The sequence below is a fragment of the Phallusia mammillata genome, chromosome 2 (assembly GCF_965637545.1).
Source record: "Phallusia mammillata chromosome 2, kaPhaMamm4.hap1.1, whole genome shotgun sequence".
Taxonomy (NCBI): domain Eukaryota; kingdom Metazoa; phylum Chordata; class Ascidiacea; order Phlebobranchia; family Ascidiidae; genus Phallusia; species Phallusia mammillata.
In genome coordinates this window covers 545709-567577 of record NC_137253.1, presented here as the reverse complement: position 1 = coordinate 567577, position 21869 = coordinate 545709, and the positions used below count along the sequence as shown (strand labels likewise).

The following is a 21869-nucleotide window of genomic DNA, read 5'->3' as shown; positions in this document are numbered from 1 at the left end:
AAAAGTTATTTGGCCAAAGTGATAAACTTTGAAATCACTTAACAACGAATATGCATGAAATTCCACATTGTCCATTTCAACAAACGCCGATAAGCTTTCTTTGCCATGCAAAGGCTTTGATGAGTTTGGTGGGCTTGCTTCAACCTTTGGTACTCGTTAATTCTTACGAAGGCATCTACGATACCTTTGTATTCGGTTCCAGCAAAGATCTGCTTTGATGCTGCTCGGACTTGAAGTAACTTGACTCTTTCAATTGGAAAAGAATATCGCTTTGGAATTAGCGGTTTTGAAAAAGGTTTAGTTTCACCGACGTTTTTGTAAGTTGTGGTGATTCAAATCTATTCCTAAAACTTTTTTATTGAGTGATGTCAATCTTTTTTAGTCTTGACGCATGAAAGTGCTTTGGAGACCAGATTGATTTGGAATGCGTCTTGAATACATCTAATCTAAATTATTGCATACAACGTGCAACTTATGACGATAAAATTTCGTTTTAATTTGTTACTGTGCGCTTCTAAAACATTTAGCGCAGAGCACAAAGAAAATTTCCCAAGTTATAAAATACCGCACTACGCCCTCTAGGTGTCGCTGATGGGCCGCGGTGAGATAGTGTCTCAAAACGCGTTCAATACCATAGTTTTGTGGGCACCGTGGTTTTGGTGCGAGATGAACCTAATGAATGCTTTGTTAGTGTTTTCTTAGCGTTGTTGTAACCGCATAAGATGGCCGACCTCCAACACCCCTTTCAATTGTTTTGTGTACTTCGTATTTGAAGATATTTGCATCCATGACCTCACGAGTTAGACTGAAATTTGTCTGTTTCATATTTTTACAACTTTTTCCACTGTGCTTCGGTAAGTCGGATTAACGATTTTTGAAAAAAAAAAAAATTCAGTAAATGTTTGCATTATGTTTAAAAATATAGCTTACTTGTTTTAATATAATCAGATAATTCACATCATAAAGTAAAAAATATGTGTGGCTGTGATATTTTTGTTAATAGAGCTAAACAAATTTGGTATGGGGTATTTCTTCCACAAAAAAGTATGCAAAACAGCATTTGTTGCAAACATAGTAAATTATTGGTGACGAAAAAAGCACTACAATCATTAGTGGCATTAAAAATATTATAACAGGGCAACTGTGTTATTTGTAAACTGAATTTAAAGCAAAAACTAGCAGATTGTGAAAAAACTCATTTTAGAATGTGGTGTGTTTTACAAAAACTGACTTTTAAATTTGCGTTTCCTGGCAATAAACTGTCGAATTCGGGTGGTTTATCAGAAAAGCTGATTTTGTCAAATGTTTTTAAACTATTTTTACAAACAGATTAATTGGTTGTAAGCCTGTTTTTCCTGTGTAAAAAAGGGAAGCTAGTTTTTTTCCGCTCATTTACTGGTTTTAAAATCTTGCTCTAAGGTCCGAAAAATACAAAAATATTTAAACGAGTTTAATTTGGACAAATAACTTTTGCTTTTTGTGGTGTGAAATGTGTCTCTTGTAAAAAATGTTTGCTTTGGACAATGTTATGCTTCACATAAAGCTTCTGTAGGATAAAGACATTACTCTTTTGCATTGGCAATCTGTAAATCCTGAAAAAGATTTTAAGTAAAATTGCTGATGTTTTTGTAATGAAATAAAAACTATACATGTAATTTCATGAAACAGTGAAAATGTTTCTGTCATCATGATATCCCCACTTTTGAAAGCAAACAGGTGTGTTTTCCGGGTTGTGTAAATATTTATGCCACAGTTTTAATATGCATGGGTACATGGGCTTAAATGCAAATTTGATGAGTGATATATTTTTCAACAACTGAAGTGTAAATGTGTGCATTTTCTGAAAATTGTAATTTGTGTTGAAAACCTGTTTGAAAATATTCCAAATAAAATTGACAAAAACAACAAAAATCCTCACCATTATTTGGTAACTTTTTGTGCAAAAACATGGAACCTGTTGCAGCGTTGTGTTTGAGGTATGTTATTATGTACTGTGTGGTAAACCATGGTTGGAGACATCAGTTAAACAGATGTGGTTTTGTTGTGGTACACCACTGGGCTACTGCTACTCCTAGTATCTATTCTGTGTAGCATTTAAACAGCATTGTGATGCAGGTTTATGTGGTAAAGTAAAACTAAATATATTTTGCTGATCCTGAACTTATGTAAACTTTAATGCGGTCTGGTTAATTGTGGTAGAAAATTTTTTGTTGTTGGTGTAGGTTTATTTGGTAAGTTTAGACACAGATATTTTCCCTGATTCTTAACTTATGTAGTTTTGGAATATCTGTTTATAAGTTTAATGGTGAAATAAACAGCCCAAATAGATTGTTTTATTAGGTGTGGTTGTTACATTATGGTGAAACGGATTTTAGTTGTTGATGCCAGTTGTTTTGGGGCACCTTGTGGCTCGTGTAAATTTTTTCCAGTAGCGGTGGGTTTGCCGTGCCATCCATTATTAATGCGCTAGTGTTGACTCCAACGTTCGCTGCTGCCTTTGGGGCTAAACTGGCAGGAGAGGAACAGAGAGAGAAACACTGAGGGAGGGAATGCTACTATTATCCGCCCCAGGCGTTGTGTGTGTGTGTGTGCGTGCGTCGGTGCGTGCGCGTTCGTGCGTGCGTGATTCGTGATGGTCACTCGCTCATATGCGCTCAACCGTAGCCGTCCGCATTGACGTCACGTCCACTTTGCCATCTTTGTCGCGAGTTTTTTGTGGAATTTGGCGAAGTTTGGCACCGCACCAAGCATGAGATGGCGATAACTTTGCTCCAAGTTGCATTAAATTTTACTAAAAACATCACCAACCCCCTATAACAGGCGGGTGGTTTTGCACACAAATTTAAATTTACATTTTCTTCCCACCCCTATTAAATAAATCTTTGGACTGTGATGTTAAAATGTTGGAAATTGTTTTATTTGGAGTTTGTAGTTTTGCTCAAATTTCACTTTAACATTTTTTTATCATGTTACTGCTTTCCCTGACTTTTGACACAAGGCCTTTAAACTTTGACATGTGATATATTTTACATATAAATAGAAACAACTTTATGAACACTAACTCATGTTTGTTTGTTTGTTTCTATATGATGTCACAACAGGCAACAATGAAGATGAGAAGGTGATTCCCCTGCCCCTGTTTAAGTTTGTGGATGAACCGCAACCCACAGTATGGGTGCGACGTGGGGGGACAGTTCTACTGCCTTGTTCGGGATTTAGCGCTGATGCTGCAACAGTAGAGGTGCAATGGCATAGAAACAATATACCTCTGTCATCAGCGAAGCCCCTGTCGGACAATGTAGGGAGTTTAAACCACAAAATATCCCCAGACCTCAACAATGAAACTTCCATACCTCACAACCAAAGACGATTTGAAAGATTTTCCCAGCAGAACAACGGGTCCTTGCTGATACACTCTGTTTTCACATCAGGATTTTACCAGTGTTTTATATCTAGTGGACAACAGCGCTTAGCAAGTCAGCGGTGCACCCTCAATTTGTATGGTGAGTGAGTTGTTTTACTTTTTAACCATGCGTAGCCTGGTTTTGCATTTTCCACTTTATCCTATGCCATGAGATTAACATTTTTTATTGTAGAAATGAACAGTAATTTAAACCAAAACATAATGCCACAGAAAACTGTATGAAGAATACATCATGCCTGCACTTATCGTGACAACAACAAATGTTGAAACATGTGCATAATGTATAATATATACTCCAGTTCTATGGCAGTTATATTTTTGATTAAATTACTCTTTAAGTGTTCTTGAACAGTAATAATATCTGTAAACTTTTTTCTACACCTCACATACATTTCGTTTTTAACTAATTCTGCAAGTTGCACCTGTTTGTACTTGCTTACCACCAGAGGGGGTTGGTGTGTGATTTGAACTAATATCCTTCAAAACCCTTTTTGTGTTGAAGTTTTGCAACAATTTTAAAATTCTCAGCCACCCACAAATTGCTATGGCAACACTGAAATGTCAGCCCATAGTTTATCAATGGATGTTTAACAAATAAATGTTTGAAGTATTTTTAGTCACTAAATTTTTAAAATACTTAGGTACAGTTTGCAAATAAATATGTTATTACTTTGATTTGCTTTTTAAATCAGTTTTATGTAATATTCATATTCTGAGCAGAGGTTTTGTTGCATTTAAAACAAAATCAGTTGTTTTAAACAATATTAAAATATATTGCCAAAATAAAGTTAAAGTTATGTTTGTAAAAAAATTATAAAGCAGTTGCAGGTTGATTAATCCCAATCACAAGATGTAGAAAAGCAAGCGATTAATTTAGTTGTCGTCCGTCACATTTAGCGGGTTTGCAGAAGGTTTGGAACTATTTCAAGGGTGTTTCAAACTTCAGGTTTTGCGGTAAACAGGACGTTAGTGGACACAGCGGGTGAGCCGTGCGCCGAGCAAATGTGTGTGCGGGCTTACAGCGCTTTACACAGAACAAGCGGGTAGTTGTAGAAACGAGAAGCACTCAGGAGCGTTTTTTTACTTGTGCGAATGGCCAGCAAGCGCTCCGGCCACTTCCCCTTCAAACTCTGTTGAGTCTGTTCTGTATCTTCGCTCGTGTTTGTTGAAGGACTTTTCCCCGCTGAGCCCGTTCGCCGTCAAGAGAAAGAGAACTGATAAATAAGAGGCGCTTTTTCTCGCTAAACAAAAACGCTGTCCAGTTGTGCGCGATCGCCGTGCTTAGCATTTCAGCGTCCTTAACATTTCCTTCAACATTTACCTCGCAAGCATTCAGGATATGAAACCCTATTTCATTTGCAAAGTGTTTGGTTAATAAAAGTTCTTGAAAAACCAGCTAGTATTTTGTTCAGCATTACACCAGTTGAACGACAAATTTGTTATATGCGTCCATAAAAACATACCCAAACCTATTTATTGGACAAATCATGAATTTACACGAAACACAAATGTTGATCTCTCTTACAGTTTGATATTTTTTGTGGGAAACGCGGTTAATACGGAAACAGCGCGTATTGGGTTTGTTATCGCTAAACCGAGTCCATCGCTTAGCTTGTTTGCCCCTCTGTGCATGTGTGCGCGGCGTAAGTGTGTGTGCGTGTGTCTGGAGTGAGTCTATGTGAATGAGGCGATCGCCCGTCACGCTGGCTGGGTTCGGCCACGCCGTTCAACACAGGACTGCACTCGAAACTCGCCATGAAACGAATTGTGGCGCGCCGACAACTGCCCGACGAACCTAACCACTAAATTCAGGATGCGACCACATGTAAACCCGCAGTATCCCCCTAACTCCACTAGAAACCTCGCTAAACATACCTGGTTATAAATGTTGTGTAACTGTGAGACTACACACACTGTTTGGATGTCAGTAACTCGCCACTACAGCGGTTGCGTTGCGACGAAGTTTTCCTGTGGGTTCGATCGAATCGGTTGAGGTCGTTTTGCTTCACACGAGCAATTCCAAACTAAGCCGCTCGTCACATCGGTATTGACATTGTGTCGGGACGCTAAACAGGAGTGGGCGACAGAGAGCTGATTTGTTACCGTGACCCTTTTATCTGCAGCAATGAAGTGACCGCATCGGCGGGTGTATTTCCAACAATGTAAACAAATTTATGCACTCTAGAAAAGTTGTCCATTACAGTTTGTGATGAATGTATTGCACCGTTCAGAATGGTCACATATTAAATTGCATCAAATTGAACTGCTGTATGGATATAGCCAGTGGTGGGATTCAAATTTTTTGTCAGCCGGTTCTATCACAAAAGTCGCATTTTTCAGTCGGTTCTGTTACAAAAAGTCCATTGACAGTAACCAGTAATGCTAACTGGTTCGCTGATCTCATAAAATTTTGTGAGACAGTTCTGTAGAACCGGTGCAAACCGGCTAAATCTTACCACTGGATATATATAGCTTTTTTTGCAGCATTTTTTTTCCTTTATCATTTTAACTTTAAAAGGTTTATTTTGTTGTTTAGGTCCTCCTACAGACAGTGTTCCAGTCAATCAACACAGCGCAAGTGATGGCGATTGTGTACGTTTTTACTTCTACCCTACACCTCCAGCCTATGCATGGCACAAAAATAAACACAATCTACCTCAAGATAAAAGGTGAAATAAACTTTTTGCCAGGCTCACTTTACTTTGAACAATTGATTTTTTTTTGTAATATATATCCTGATTGTTTTCCGGCCTTTTTGTGATTTGTGCAATCTATGAAGTTGCTGCACCAAAAATAGATTTATAAAAAACATAGTTGTGTCGTATGTGCTAAGATGAAAAAACACATACTGGGATCAGCCCTGAAGCGTCGATGCAGGCCAACGATCAAGGCATATAGAAATCATAGTATGCCAGGCCTATTAAGAATGTTATACCGAATCAGTAGGTCTCCCAAGCATGGGAATGTGTCGCATGTGTTCATTGTTTTCTTGAACCTATTGCTTTGATGTGAGTTCATGTAAAGAAGGAAAACTGTATTTTGTTAAAAACGAAAAGTTTTCCGGTTATTGCAAATTTTTCAGGTATCTGCTTTTACCTGGCGTTCTCCAAATCCTCAATGTAACAAGTTCTGACTCTGGTTTGTATTCTTATCGTGTTTCACCCGATTCTGCTGCTTTAAAACAAGTTTATCTCAACGTTGAACGTAAAAGTAAGTCAGCATCTGTAAACAACTTGTGTTTGTGACTCAATATATTTTAATTTGGATAAAACTGGATGCAGCCATAATTCAGAATATTGATCGCAATTGCGTTTTAGACAACACATTTTTATGGTTTTATTTGTTTTGATGTAAAAGAACTGAGCCAATAAATGATAAGCTGCAGACAGTGCACACTGTGAGGCATGGGTTTTTACCCTGTTACTCCCAACAAACTGGAGTGCCGTTGGATGGCTACACTAGCCAATACGGCCGTTGAGACCCTATAGGTCGAAACACTGTGCCCTATCTGCAGTTTATTTGTTTTATTTCGAAGACTTTGTTATCTATAGTAACTGTATTAATTAGTTTCATCAAAACCATAACCAGACTCCTGTTTATAGCATACGATGTGCAGACGCTATAACAAGTACTATTTTCATCAGCAGTGCAAAACTTATGCACTGAGATATATATATACAAGCTCTCTAGTTATGTTTTTGATTCAAACAATCTTATTAATTCGTAATGTGTATAGTAAATTGGTAAATATGATATAGAATATATAAAATAGAAGTAAATTAGAAAGCCACATTTCTAGTATCCTGATCAAATTACTCACCTACTTATTTACCTAATATACTTTTCAACCCTTTAAGTGTTCCTGTGTTAAATAGTTATTGTGAAATTATTTGCAGTTGGTACCAGGGATTTTACTTGGGTAAATGTGACGGATGAGGTTGAGGTGGAGGAAGGATCCGAGTTGATCCTCGAATGTCTTGCTTCAAACTCACATCTAATCACGTATCAGTGGCTTGATAACAGTAAGTTCCTGCTGCTGTTTAAGTTGGAATGTACAAAATATGTGACTTGAATAAGCTGAGTAATTAGTTGGTATAGTTGTGAATTTATCTGGTGTGTGAAATACGGAAAATCTACCAACACCATACCTCACAGGACACCCACATTTAGCTAATTTTCGATAGGTGGCGCAAAAGACACTTTTCACCTTTAAAACGTTATATCTCTAAAAATGCTTGTGGTTAGGGCTATTAGGGTCGGGGTAAGGTATTAGCATTTAAAATTTAATAAAACTAGAAAAAGATCTTTTTACTAATGTAAAATTTGTAAAAAAATTCCCAAACCAACCCTTTTTTGGCCGCTAAATATATAATTCAGCTCTTTACGCCACCTATCGAAAGTGGATCCCCATGAGGTATGGTGTTAACAGCTCTGGAATAATTTTAAACAGGATAGAAGTAGTAAACAGTTTTGTAACTTTTCACTTCTTTTTTCAGATAATTCTCCATTTTGCAATATGTCTGTGGGCTGCAGAATGGAGAACGGAAACCTGAGAATGGTGAACACAACTCTGGACCACAATGGAGTTTACACATGCATCGCAACCTCTAATGGGAATTCGCACACAAGAAAAACTCATGTCATTGTGTACAGTGAGTGAATTTCTGTTTGTCTGCCCATGGAATCTGTATTTTATAAGTTGTTCTTTTCTACCGAATTAGAATTTTAGTTTGACCACCACATTCACTCTAGTTCAGTGGTTCCCAACCTTTTTGTAGTCACGGACCCCTTTTATCAATTTTATATGTCTACTGACCCGTTATTTTCTGTAAGTCTCTCTATGTTTTTCGTTTCCTGCATTTAATCAACTTTCACAATAAGCCTTAAATCTCATTGAAGTTCTGTACTGCAGCAACAAAGAGATAGATTTTCTAGTGTACAAGATTGAAACAAAGCATTATAATTTCCATTGTTCATGTGTGTTGTGATGTCACAATGGAGATAACAATCACAAAAAAGTATGTTTTCCTGACCCAAGGTTTGATAAACAGTCTGCACGTGCATGCAGGATTGTAAACACGCTTCGAAAACTTACAAATATTTTCACGACAGGTAAACTTTCTTAACAAGAAGATTAATTTTTTAATTTTACAAAGTTATCAATATGGTTTGGCAAACCAAAAAATGTAGTCGCGGGCCGGATGAAATGACCTCGGGCCGTAGTTTGGTGACCCCTGCTGTAGTTGATTCAGTTATATTTTTTGGTTTGTAGAAAAGCCTTCAATATCCGTCGACCCATCACATTATAGTTGGCGGACACCTTCCAATATTGAGATAATACAATGTGATGTTAAAGCCTTTCCATCACCTACTCAAGTTTTCTGGATGAAAAATGGAAAACGAGGTAACATGTGGCTTACCACTATTTAAAGTTGAACACACAAACAATTTTCATCATAATTTTGTCGAATGGGGTGAGACAAAATCAAATGTGACTCCTCTGTTGCTGACTTTGAAACCATATTTTCATTTCCAATGCTAAAACAAAGTTGTTTTTTTCCAGTTGCTTTTTCTGGTGAAGAAGATTTTAACCCCAGGTTATTTGCTGCAAAAAAGTTTTGGGAGGTCGTGTTGGAAGCAAAGCATGTAAAACCTGAATTCCGTGGACTTTACCAGTGTGTCGCGGAAAACAAATATGGCTACAGCATTTCCACTGTAAATGTTACCTTGACAAAATGTGAGTTTGTGTGCAAAAGGTTCTTTGAATTGTGAAAACACATCATCCATTTTATTTCTATGTTTGTTAAACGTTTGTCCATTTTTTGCGTCAAATACGAGTTTGTTTAACAAATAATAGCAGTTTAAATTCTTTCAAATTGCTTAAATCAGGGGTGGACAACCTTAGTCACTGTGGGGCTAAATACAATTGCAATAATTAGATCACGGGCCGCACCTTTATATAACACAAGGTGATTTTACTTCGTTGCATACCAAAAATGCCTTAACTACAAGAAAAATTCGCATTTGATTCTTGTAACATATTGTCAGGTCGCAGAAAAAATAGCACCAGGCGCACTAATCTACTCAAATATATACAATTATTGGACTCGTTTGCCAGTACATTTGAAATTCTAGTGTCTCTGCGGGCTGCACAACCTTCAATCAGGGGCCGCATGTGGCCCGCGGGCCGCAGGTTGCCAACCCCTGACTTAAATCATCAAAAACATATATAACTTGAAACTGTCGGAATTCAGTTGACCCACAAGCCCTAAAACAATAATATTTAAAATGGGTAAACTTACTTAAATACCAGGGGTTTAACATTTGCTGATTGGTGCAAATGAAGCATTTTGTAACTTTAATTTTATCCATTATTTTTACCCTTTTATTCTCAAATATATTTTATTATGGGTCCCTGAAGGGGACACATATTGATTTTACTCGAATTTGTTTTTTGTTGTTGTTTTTTTTTCTTCCCAAAGTTTGTCCGACTCGTTTTTCCATCAAATGTTTAATGGATTTGGCTGAAATTTACACAGATGGTAGATATAGTTATGTAGATGTGCATCCCACTTTGTTTTTGTTGATTACCCCAATATTTACCCCGCTAGCCCCCTAAAATGGGTATTTTTCTGCCTAAAGTTTGTCCGACTTGTTTTTCCATCAAATGTTTAATGGATTTGGATAACATTTTCACAGATGGTAGATATAGGTATGTAGATGTGCATCCCATTTTGTTTTTGTTGATTACCCCACTATTTACCCCGCTAGCCCCCTAAAATGGGTATTTTTTCCCAAAGTTTGTCCGACTCGTTTTGCCATCAAATGTTTGATTAATTTGGCTGAAACTTACACAGATGGTAGATATATTCATGTAGATGTGCATCCCACTTTGTTTGTCCGAATAACCCCAGTATTTACCCCGCTAGCCCCCTAAAATGGGTGAGTTTGTAAACAATGTCGGAATTGGCTGAAATTTGGATAGCTTGTAGAATATGACATTTATAGGTGTCGATTGTTGTGTATAACCCTGTAGTCCTAACATTTACCCCACAAGCCCCCAAAGTGAAAACGTGTTTGTATGTTACTGGGCACCACAAACGAAAAACTTCTGTGGCGCAATAGTGTTACAAGGGCAACCAGTTGTGTGTTACTTGTCGGTGGGTTGCCTGGTGGACATTTTTGCACCATGGCAGTTAGGAGGTGACATCAGAAGCATTAACGGTTGTGGCTCAAAACACCTCTAGTGGTTGAAATTTCAAACTTTGGCTGATTGGGTTGAAATTTTGCCGTACTATTGATTGAGTCATTGAGGTTTCATATTTTTTTACTTTAGTGTCACATCCCATTAGTTACCCTACTAGCCCCCTAAAATGGGTAAGTTTATTAAACAGTGTCGGAATTTGCTAAAATTTGGGTAGCATGTGGGCTATGGTAATCTCTTGAAATGCACTATTTTTAACTTTACATGTGTGGGGACCCATGAGTTTTTGCCTGCAGAAACAACCAAGGTTATAATAGACAATGGCTAATATGGGACCCAATACAAAATAAGCATAGGAAATATATTTATGTTTTAAAATAGGTTATAGTGTAAATGCAACGACAAAATGTGCTAAGCCACCCTTCTAGTTTTTATTGACCAGATACAGACTTTATTGTGTTAAAACACGAGTGAAATGTTTTGTAGATGATTTTCTTCCGCCGGTGAAAAATGTGACTGCCAGTAATGTCACCGCAAACAGTGTGTTGGTATCGTTCCTCTCAACTGAAGAAAGACATTTAATACTCTGGACATCTGACAGAACAACAGAAACTGGCGAAGGTAAAAAAATATTACACACAGTTTTTGTATCAAGATTATTTCTTCATGTTTCTGTCATTACCTGAAGTTTTAAGAATCTACTTCCAGTTTTGACCAACTAGCCTCCATTATCTCACAGTAGTGTTTTAATCCCCTTCCCTGAAAGAGACACATTTGGTCTAGTAAGAGTGCTTCAAATTTGGACAGATGTCAGCCAGGCTACATTATAACACTGTAGCGTAGTAATTATGGGAGAAAGAGACACATATTGTTATGGGTCCCCTTCCCTGAAGGGGACACATATTGTTTTTGTCCGTATTTTTTTGTTCTTTTTTTCTTTTTTCTGTCTAACGCCGGTTTGTGAGACGCGTTTGGTTAAGAAAGAGTGCTTCAAATTTATTCAAATTTACAGGGATGTTAGATAATAATCCAAATTTGATCCTCCTGAAGTTTGACCCCGTTTGACCCAGCGGTTCACCCACAGGCCCCTAAACGTAAAATTTTTAACGCTGGTTTGTAACGCTCGTTTAGTAAAGAAAAAGTGTTTCAAATTTATTTAAATTTGGACATATGTTAGTTATCAATCTGAACTTGATCCTCTAGAAGTTTGACCCCGAATGACCCAGCGGTTCACCCACAGGCCCCCGAAACGTAAATGTGTCTAACGCTCGTTTGGTCAAGAAAGACACTGTAGGCAGAAGTACCAAGAAAGTAACTCACTGGTTTACGATAGCGGGAGGGCTCAGCTTGACGTCGGACAGACGTTTTACGAGACGTCGTTTCAGTGATTAGAAATCAGCTGTTTTGCACACCAATGCTATGTCGTTTTATTAAGTTATCACTCACATTTTTAGTTTTGGCGAAGGTTTTACACCTATGACGTGATTTAAACCTAATAACCGTGCTTCGTTTTGTATATGTCAAGAAAAACTTTGTTTTTCAAAGAAAAGATGAAAAAATTAACTTGACTTTTTTGCCAAATAAATAATTTTTTTTAATGCTCGTTGTCAGGTTGGCCGCCGCATGATCACGGGTTACTTAAGGTCAACTAGTCGGTATTACAAACACAGTTCAACTTTCTTCATAACGTAGCGTTTTTTGACAATTAATTTAGGACTCAATACTCAAGGCATGTATAAATTAGGCTTAACAGTATTGTTGAACACTAAGGACGGCATGCTATTGAAAACGGTGTCAAAAGATCAAACAGTCGTTTGGTGTGTGCACACTGAGAGGTTACTACAGGTCAATGGTACTCGTTTTGCGAAACAAAGTTAAATGAAAAACAATTTGTTATGTATACACTTAATAATAGTGCAAAAAGAATACGAACAATTTTTTTTATTGTTGGGTTAATGCTTTCTAAAAATTTGTCCTTAAAGAATCTAAAAATCACCGCAACATTTGTTTACTGTAAATCCGCACAAACGCGCGTATGGGGACCCATTTGTTTTTGTTAACAAAAACAATCATATGTGTAGATCAAATGATGTGTATAGTAAATTGGAAAATATCGTATAGAATATATAAAATGGAAGTATATCAGAAAGCCACTCTTCTAGTTTTTATCTGTCTAACACTGGTTTGTTACACGCATTTGGTCAAGAAAGAGTGCTTTTAATTTTTTTTTTAATTTGGACAGATGTTAAACCAACCAGGCTACATTATCCCACAGTAGTGTAGTTGTTAAATATCTACAAGCTGCAAAATTAGCTTATGTAAAGTGGAGATCCTCTGTCAATTAATATTTTTTGCAGCTGTTTTAAAGAACGATCTTTTGGTGTGTCCACTTACTGGAGAAACATCACCCAACCATTGCAAGAGAAACGTAACTGGGTTGGAAGCATTCACAAACTATACCTTTTGGGTCCAGAGCGTAACTAAAATCCCTTCGATCGAAGCAGGACCAATATTTGTTCGAACTGCTGAATGTGGTGAGTACCGAAAATTCTGCTTCGCATGAAGTGCATTTTTGCATCCTTTTTTTCAATGTTAAACCTAAGTGTGTATTTTTTGCAATACTTTGGCTTATAATTTCCTTTCTAAAGTCTAAGTTCGCTTAAATGTCACAGAGAAGCAAAAATCAGAATATTGTTTTTAAACCTACCATAAAATTTTAAAGGAAGACCAAATTCCCTGTACCTAGTATAACCAGGGTTGCCATCAACATGTACACCAGAACAAGGACAACTGTTCTTGTTTGTGGAAAATACTTCGTGCATCTCACGACAACCTCAGGTCTAGGTTTACTTTTACTTGCAGCAGAGATTTGACTGTCATTTTACTACGTTTGTTCCTTGTAATTGTGGAAAATAAGACAAAATAAGGACTCTTGTCAAAAACTAGGACATTTATCAGAAAAAAGGACAACAATTTTCTAACAAATTTATTCAAGTTCCCACTGTCCTTAAATTGTGCCCTTCAAAATAAGGACAAATCTAAGGCCAGTTTGGCAGCCCTGCATATAGCACCGTTGCAATAACCCTGTTTATTCACCACTTTTTAGTTCCTGGCACTTATGCGACAAAGCGTGAAGGAGTTGTGGTGCTCGGTCCGACTGATCTCGTTGTTTCGTGGGAACCAATAACTGGAGCAAAAAGTTGCGGTCGAATCATTTTTTACAAGGTGCGTGGAAAACTTTGCACAGATCTTGATTGGCATGAAAACATAAGTTAGTATAAGTTTCGATACCAACAATTTGTGTTAAATGTACAAAAGTGCGAGCTAATGTTTCTTGCAACCTGGAAGTGACCAAGCTATTATTGGTCATCAAGTTTATTGAGCTATGTTGGGACGTTTCAATGTCCTATACAGGTTCCTCTGTAAACTTGATATTATGCCTGGCAGCAACAGCTTATATGTTGTTATTGGTCATGTTGGTGAAATTCTGCCGTCCCTGCAATGAAACCATGATTTTCAGGTTGAATACTTCGCGCTTGGTGTCGCTGGAGAGGCAAAATCCACAACAGTGCAAGTTACCGACGAAATGAGATCATCAAAGTATTTGTTCGCTCAACTTCGCTCCCTGAAGCCTGACACGGAATACCACTTCAGTATTCTCCCTGCTACGAGACTCGGTTGCTTCCAGGGGAAGAATGGAGGAGATACAGGGACGAGAGAAGCGATTAAAACTCCAGCAACCCCACAACAACCTCAGTGTGACCCAAGTAAGTTCGCAAGTTGCATTGTTTACAAAACTTCCTGAAGACATTTGGCCACTGTGATAATGCTAACTTGTATCCAGTGGTGGGAGTCAGCCGGTTCGCGCCGGTTCGCATTGGTTCTTTAGAACCGTCTCACGAAATTTAATAAGCGCAGCGAACCGGTTAGCATTACTGAGTACTGTCAATAGACTTCTTTGCGATAGAACCGGCTTAAAAATATGACTTTTGTGATAGAACCGGCTGAAAAATATGACTTTTGTGATAGAACCGGCCTGAAAAATATGACTTTTGTGATAGAACCGGCCTGAAAAATATGACTTTTGTGATAGAACCGGCTGAAAAATATGACTTTAGTGACAGAACCGGCTGAAAAATATGACTTTTGTGATAGAACCGGCTGAAAAATATGACTTTTGTGATAGAACCGGCCTGAAAAATATGACTTTTGTGATAGAACCGGCTGAAAAATATGACTTTTGTGATAGAACCGGCCTGAAAAATATGACTTTTGTGATAGAACCGGCCTGAAAAATATGACTTTTGTGATAGAACCGGCTGAAAAATATGACTTTTGTGATAGAACCGACTGAAAAATATGACTTTTGTGATAGAACCGGCCTGAAAAATATGACTTTTGTGATAGAACCGACTAACAAAAAATATGGAATCACTGGCCACCACTGGTTGTAGATTACTGTTGGTGAATGTATCCAAGTGGTGTGTATAATTACCCGTTGTATAGAAAGTAGACTTAAAGAATATAAAAATGAAAATATATAGGACTCCACCTTTCTAGTTTTCAGTGACTAACATTTCTGCCTACTTTGTTTTGTCCATTTAAGGTGGAACCCAAACAAATTTCGGTTTATCGAAACTTTGTTTTTCAGTTTCCCAACATTTTAGCGTCCAAGCTGAATTCGAAAACATTTCCTCGGGAAACTTGTTGGTGAAGTGGGGAATTCCCCATTCCAGCCCTGTTGCCAAGTTCAAGTTGTTGGTTCACAATTATGAGAAGGACTTGATCTTGGAAAAGTTTGTTGGGGCCGCGTCGGAAAACTTCTCAATTCCTTCCCTCAGTGAGTTACTCAGCATTTGTCATATTAAGTTATTTCATTAACTTATTCAAATAGAATCATAAACAAGTTATTAATAAACATAAATATGAAACATACATCACTATTTCACATAAGCTAGTCACATAAGTCACACAACTACTACTGAACATGATGAAGATGAGGTCAAGCAAGTTGCCACATACACAAAATCACTCGAGCATTGAAATTAGTCTTGCATAAATAAACACAAAATACATAAATTTAATTGGGGAACAAAGTTAACAAATTTACCACCGCAGGCAAATATCCGATGTTATGTTGTTCCAGGTCGGTCTGTGATGTACAAAGTGACGTTACAGTCATTCCACTCAACCAATGCGACTTGTCTCAACGTTTCCACGGCAATATTTCCAGGAGGTGAACAATTAATTTCAAACTTTATGACTCTTATATCAGCCCTTGATTGCGAATGCTGGAATATGTAGAAATTGTAATAAGAAAGTTGTCTACGCGCATTCAGTGTTATTTACCCTGATGAAGACGACCTGTATAGGACGTCGAAACGTTGGAATAAAATCACATTTGCCAGAAGAGCTCTATAAAATTTTTGCACTTATTGCACACTAGGCCTATTGAATGCTTTACACGAAAACAAGCCAGTCTTCCAAGCATTCCCATACAGCAAGGCACAGGCTAGAAAAATCCAGCCTGCGGTGGGATTCGAACCCACGACTGGAGTCTTTCCCAGACTTGCTTTCTACCAATCAAGCTACACAGGCTTTTCTAACATGCACCTTGTCATATGGGAATCGGCTTGATTCGTTGTAACGTCTTCCATGGTCTTGACATGCTATGATTTATGAATGAGAGTATGCCGAGATCGCTGGTCTGCATGAACTTTCGGGCTAATCCCAGTATGTGTGTATGTTCTCTATTGCCAGGATTAGGAAGACTATACGCGGACTTTAAGGGTATGTTAATCATTAACATAACTGCCAGAGAAGTTGCACGTATAGAATACATCGTACAGACGTTTCAACAATCTCTATTGTCATCTACAGGGTTAATTTACCACTTTCCTTACTGCTGGGCTCGAACAGTTTCAACCTGCTCACCTGCCACTTGTATTGGTCACGTATTTGTTGTTGTATTTTCCCCAGCCCATTGCGACGTTTCTGCGCCGAAGATGTCAGTGATGAGAGTTGGGATGAATGAGATTGAGGTCGGGTGGGAATACAACCCAGAATGGTATCCCGACCAACCCATCAACTATTACCAAGTCAGATACTCCTCACAATCTGAAGGGGTGAAATACATAAACAGGTAACATACACTAGGGATGGGCCGAGCCAGTACCCGAGTACTCAGTACCGAGCATCGCTGTTTTTGACGCTCGGTACTCGGCCGAGCAGTTGTACGAACTGACCCGAGCGTTAGATTTGCATATTCATGTCCTGCTAACATATGTAACTAATGTTTAAAATGGTGTCCGAGTACGAAAACTGTTTTAACAAAAACACGTTTTTCTGGGGCCTGTAGAGTTTAATACACCGCTGCTGACGTAAGGAAACTTGGGAAGCTACGCAACTAGCGTGAAAATGTAAATGTTTGCGACGTCAAAAAAACTGCAAATGTTTTGTTTGGTCAAACACCGAGCATCTCACGTTACCAAATAGAACATTTGCAGTTTTGCTCACCCCTAATCCACACTTGACTGATTCACCGATGAAATTACCTCTAGTATCAACAAAACAGCTAAAACATTAACTTGCAATCCACAGCACCGACAACAAGGTAGAGATAGTTGGTCTACAGCCCGACACTTTGTACGATGTTTCAACTCGTGTGGTGTTTCGAGAAATTGTTGCCGGGAGGAAATCGAGTCCATTTTCAACTTCATCACTTCGTGTTTGGACATTACCAGGTGAAATTTTGTCGAATTTTTTACCCTGGTGAAAATGTTGCAACCTTAAATCGACAAAACAACAAGAGGTCTGCTGAAAATTTAGTATGAATCTCCTGACTGGAAGGGGGCACTTACTGTTTTTGTCCGTATTTAATTATCTGTGAATTAAACCAAACTTGAAACCTCAAATTTTTTCCAGTTATTTTGGAGCCACCGCATGTGCTGTATGTGACCAAAGGCAACCAAACCATCCAGTTTTCGTGGACGAAACCCAACCAAACTGAAAAGATTCTGCATTATATGTTGCAATATAACTGCAGTTATGATGGGCAGCTTGTAGCGTCAAACACCGAAAACGTACCAGGTTAGTGAGGTTATACTTGTCATAATCTACAAAGAAAAATACATTCAGACTGGGTTCGGACCTGAAGTGGTCAAAGTGGCGATCCCTTACTGCGAAGCTGACATGTGTAGCATACAAGGCAGGCAACGGTGCTTGAAAAGCATCTGTAGCTCCGTTGGTAGAGCACTAGCCCTAGCAGAACAAATTGTCAATCTTGCATCAAAACATGCTTGACTTTTCTATAGCGTGAACATTCCATGTACATTATGTGATGAGATTATTCACATGTCTCGTATGTTTGATTGCAGCTGAACAGAAAGACAATTTCTTTCTCTCAGTCCCGTGCATGTGGTTCGATGGAGAATGTGTGGTGGAAGTTGCTGCTGTAAACCGGAGAGGCCCTGGAAAGTTTAAGCAGAAAACATTCCCGCTGAATAAATTCTGCAGCAGAAGTGGGTGCAGTTTTCTAATGTTGATTATTCTCAATATTTCACTTGCTCAGATTGCGTTTTCTTCATTTTAGCGGTGATTTCGTCCACAACTGCGCCTCCTAGTGACAACTCGACAGTGGTCGCGATCATCGTTGGTGTTTTGATTTCTATGCTCTTCCTTCTGCTCATTGGACTTTTGTTGATGTGCTTCTGCAGGTAGCGTCAATGTTTGCGTTTATTGCCTCAAACAGATTTAATATTTCCACCCGTTTTATATTTTGTGTGTAAACAAACCGAGCAAAGAGCAGAAAAACGTGATTTAATAAATAATTTAAACTTATTTAGTGGTTTCATGTTTACTTTTATTGTTAAAAAAGTATTGAATATTTCCATCGGTTTAAGGACTGAGCGAATAGCAGAAAAATATGGTTAAACTTTGTTGTTTTCAGGGAGGACATGTTTGAGTGGCTGAAATGTATTTGGTGTAAAGAATCGGCAACAAGTTTGCGACATTGCAATGCTCATCACCCAAACTCAAGGTAACAGAAGCTGTCTGCAAGAAATGTTGTGCAATGCTCCTTAAATTTTAATGTAAAGTACCCTTCAAATCTTGCACAATAACTTCAAATGTTGCACAATATAGATGTAAAGTACTAAACCCTTCCTCCCGCAGATCAAGCAATCATTATAACCCTGACGTGCAAGTAGGAGTTGATACTACTTTGCTTTCAACTCCGCACACAAATGGATTCATTGCAAACGGCCATGCTCACCCACAGGTAGGTTTCAATTGGTTTTTACTACAACCTCCTTCTCATAAACATGTGTGCAGAGTATCTTTACATCGCATGTGTGAATAACTTCGTTGCATAATTAAAAGGTTAAAAGCCTGCAAATAATTCTAAATCACTTGATTTAAAGAAACATTTTAATCATAAACATAACTGCCAAAGTACTTGCATGTATAGAATACATTATGCAGACGTTTCAACAATCACTGTTGTCATCATCAGTGCAGGTTGTTGAAATGTCTGCATGATGTGATCTATTTACACAAATGCTTTGGCAGTTATGCTTATGAATAAATTACTTTTCAAGTCCTTGTGATGTGTTTTTAAAGAAACATGTTTGAGATACATTTTTGTTACAGTCAGGGCAATGTAAATTTATTAACAGCTGTTCGGTTGTTTAGTGACTCGATCGTCTGAATGCCTGTGCAGTGTTAGTGTTGCTGCCCCTAGTGGCTGATGGTGTATCGGTAGTTTACTGCTATAACTTAAAGTTTTTGAAAATTTCAGCGCAACGGAGTGAGCAAACACATTCCATCGTACGAAATGAAGACCCACACTAAACCTCTCAGGTAAATTTCTCAATATTTACCCAAAAGTTTATGTGAACACAAATATCATGGGAAAACTTGCAATGTTAAGATGTTTCGACAAATATGCATTTAAATGAGTTGTTGTAAGTTGAAAGTAAAACCAGTTAGGCGATGGGGCTGTAGGTACATACCAAGCATTTTAAGGGAGATTAATTTATTCATGGTAAAAATCATTAGTTGAGTGTTTCTTGGCACATGTAGGTTCTTCAACCAGTGTCCTCAAATATTTAAGCGGTTCCTAGTAAGATGCTTAGACAAATATGCATTTAAACTATGAGATGCTGTTAGTGTTTTTATACTTGTTATTGTTTCAGCTCAAACGGAGTAAACAACACGCACTGGGGAATCAACAGCACTCGGTTGTTTTTCAACAAGAACCTGAAACCCGGAAACAACTCGGCAGCTCAAACCAACAGGGTAATCAAGTTTAACATACCAGGGGTCACCAAACTTTTTCACAGCGGACCAGATAATCCGCCGCGGGCCCTAGTGGTGACCCCTGTAATACATGTGACATCAGGTAACATTGTTTTTTTTTTCCCGCAGAACAACTGCCTTCCCCCTCACACTTCGATTCCGATCCCAAAACACAGTAAGTTGATGCGACAAACCAGCAGGGAACTTTCAGGTTAGATGTTTTGCAGACATTGTTAAATTCAACACCGTCACTAACTGTGTGCAACTGATCAGTTTCAGATACGAGCCCTGGATTGGATGATGATGTTGACCTGACTTTCCCTACAACCACTTCGCTATTCAGTGAAATAGGTAAGTCGCTCACCTGTCAATCAAACCCATAAATAACCTTAATGACGTCATCATACAGAATCTCTCATGAAACAGAAATCGTTCAGCGGAAATCTGGCGTCATCAAACTCTGGTGACGAAATGACGAACTTTGATTGATGACGTCACACATGTGAAAATATTTTGTCGATAGTCCGCCCGTCAACGTCACAATTGCATTGTTGTTGGGTATATGACGTCACACACACAACGACAGTGACGTAACACCACATTGCCATGACGTAACAGTGGGGCATTGTATTCGCACAGATGTTGTAGAATGAGCAGTATTGTCCCAACATTACGAGCTTGTAGCAATCCGTGGAACCACGGTATAGTGTGTATGTTGTTTATGTTTGTAAAGACGAATATCATGTTCCCATGACCTCAATTGTTCCGCATGAGTGCTCATTTTCAAAAGTTCGGCACAAGCGTACGTTTTCCCGCCTTTTTTCGCGCTACCTTTCTCTATGACGTAACAGACAGTGCTTTGTTTTTATCGCGTTTATAACCTCACAACAGTGCACAGGGGCTCCCCCTCGTTGCCAAAGCCAGCTCCAGCCCCCGCCCCCCAAATGCGGGGGTGCAAGGCGACAGACCCGGATGTTCCTTAGTCGCTACCTCGTCCCAATGGTACGCCATACACAAATATCCGCTTGCTGGCGCTACTGTCGTTTTTATCGCTCTCAGGGACCAAGTAGGGAATTCCAACAATTACATCAACTATGACGTCACCATGTGCGATTGTGACGTCACTGCGAGCCACCATTGCTGCCCTCTGCTGGTGGAAGTTGTACCTCAAGTAACTTCGTTGATCTTCATATTACGAGACGCGCCCCCCCCCCAACCGGTGGTTGCGCCCCCTACCGGCCTCCCCCTCTACCTTTTTTCTTTTCTACCTCGATTTTTGTGTGCAAGTGACGTCAAGACCCGAATACATCACCTCTCCTCGGATATAAGACGCCTCTGCTACTCGGACTTGGTGCTAATATTACGTCACACTGGACATTATGACGTCACTGACTCTTCCCTCTGGCGCGCCATCGTGTGTTGAAGCGTGCCATTGTAACTTCGATACCTCAACTTTTTTATATACTTGTTTAAAGTGTGTATGTGCTGTACCTCTGATCACGAAATAAACTCCATCGGTTTTGTGCACTTCCGCTTCCGGTTTCCCACGGGAGAATGTTATGAGTGGAGCGAAATGATTGGCTGTTCTCCTCAGTTCACCCAGGTTTGCCGCTGGCTTCCGCGGGTCAAAGGTTTAAACCAGCAGTCCTCGACTTGGGTCCATGGCTCCCCAGAGGGTCCTACAGTGCAATCCTACATTGCTATTTAAAGGAGGCCACGGTCCATGAATGATGGAGAACCACTGGTTTAAATAAATTAAACCTAATTTTACGTCACTGCGTTGGTTACAAGCAATTGCACCATGAGGTAAATTTGTTTGTGATGTTGTAATCGTCATAGTTGCGTCATAATAACTCAAAACCCGGTCAACGATAGAAAAACGTACACATGTAGCTAGAAATCAGTGTAATGCAATTATATTGTTGGGTAAACGCATTTTGTTTT

The 21869-nt window shown here is 38.8% G+C and overlaps 1 protein-coding gene across 2 annotated transcripts; it reads left to right on the top strand.

Moving 5' to 3' along the window:
* Window positions 1-8: 8 nt before the first annotated feature.
* On the top strand, window positions 9-21452 carry LOC145212375 (protogenin B-like). Of its 2 annotated transcripts, none has more exons than XM_080080478.1 (26): window positions 9-854; window positions 3102-3503; window positions 5961-6093; window positions 6507-6634; window positions 7321-7446; window positions 7921-8076; window positions 8697-8828; window positions 8988-9161; window positions 11115-11249; window positions 12986-13162; window positions 13735-13853; window positions 14149-14395; window positions 15280-15468; window positions 15775-15864; window positions 16608-16770; window positions 17229-17371; window positions 17553-17717; window positions 18005-18148; window positions 18220-18343; window positions 18577-18666; window positions 18801-18906; window positions 19426-19487; window positions 19823-19925; window positions 20055-20136; window positions 20199-20276; window positions 20352-21452. In XM_080080478.1, exons 1-26 carry the CDS (start codon window positions 788-790, stop codon window positions 20390-20392), a joined length of 3576 nt encoding a protein of 1191 aa, XP_079936604.1. In that variant the 5' UTR covers window positions 9-787; the 3' UTR covers window positions 20393-21452. The 2 variants fall into 2 exon arrangements, with proteins under 2 accessions (XP_079936604.1, XP_079936603.1); XM_080080477.1 differs by having other exon boundaries at window positions 20335-21452.
* The last annotated feature ends 417 nt before the right edge of the window (window positions 21453-21869 follow it).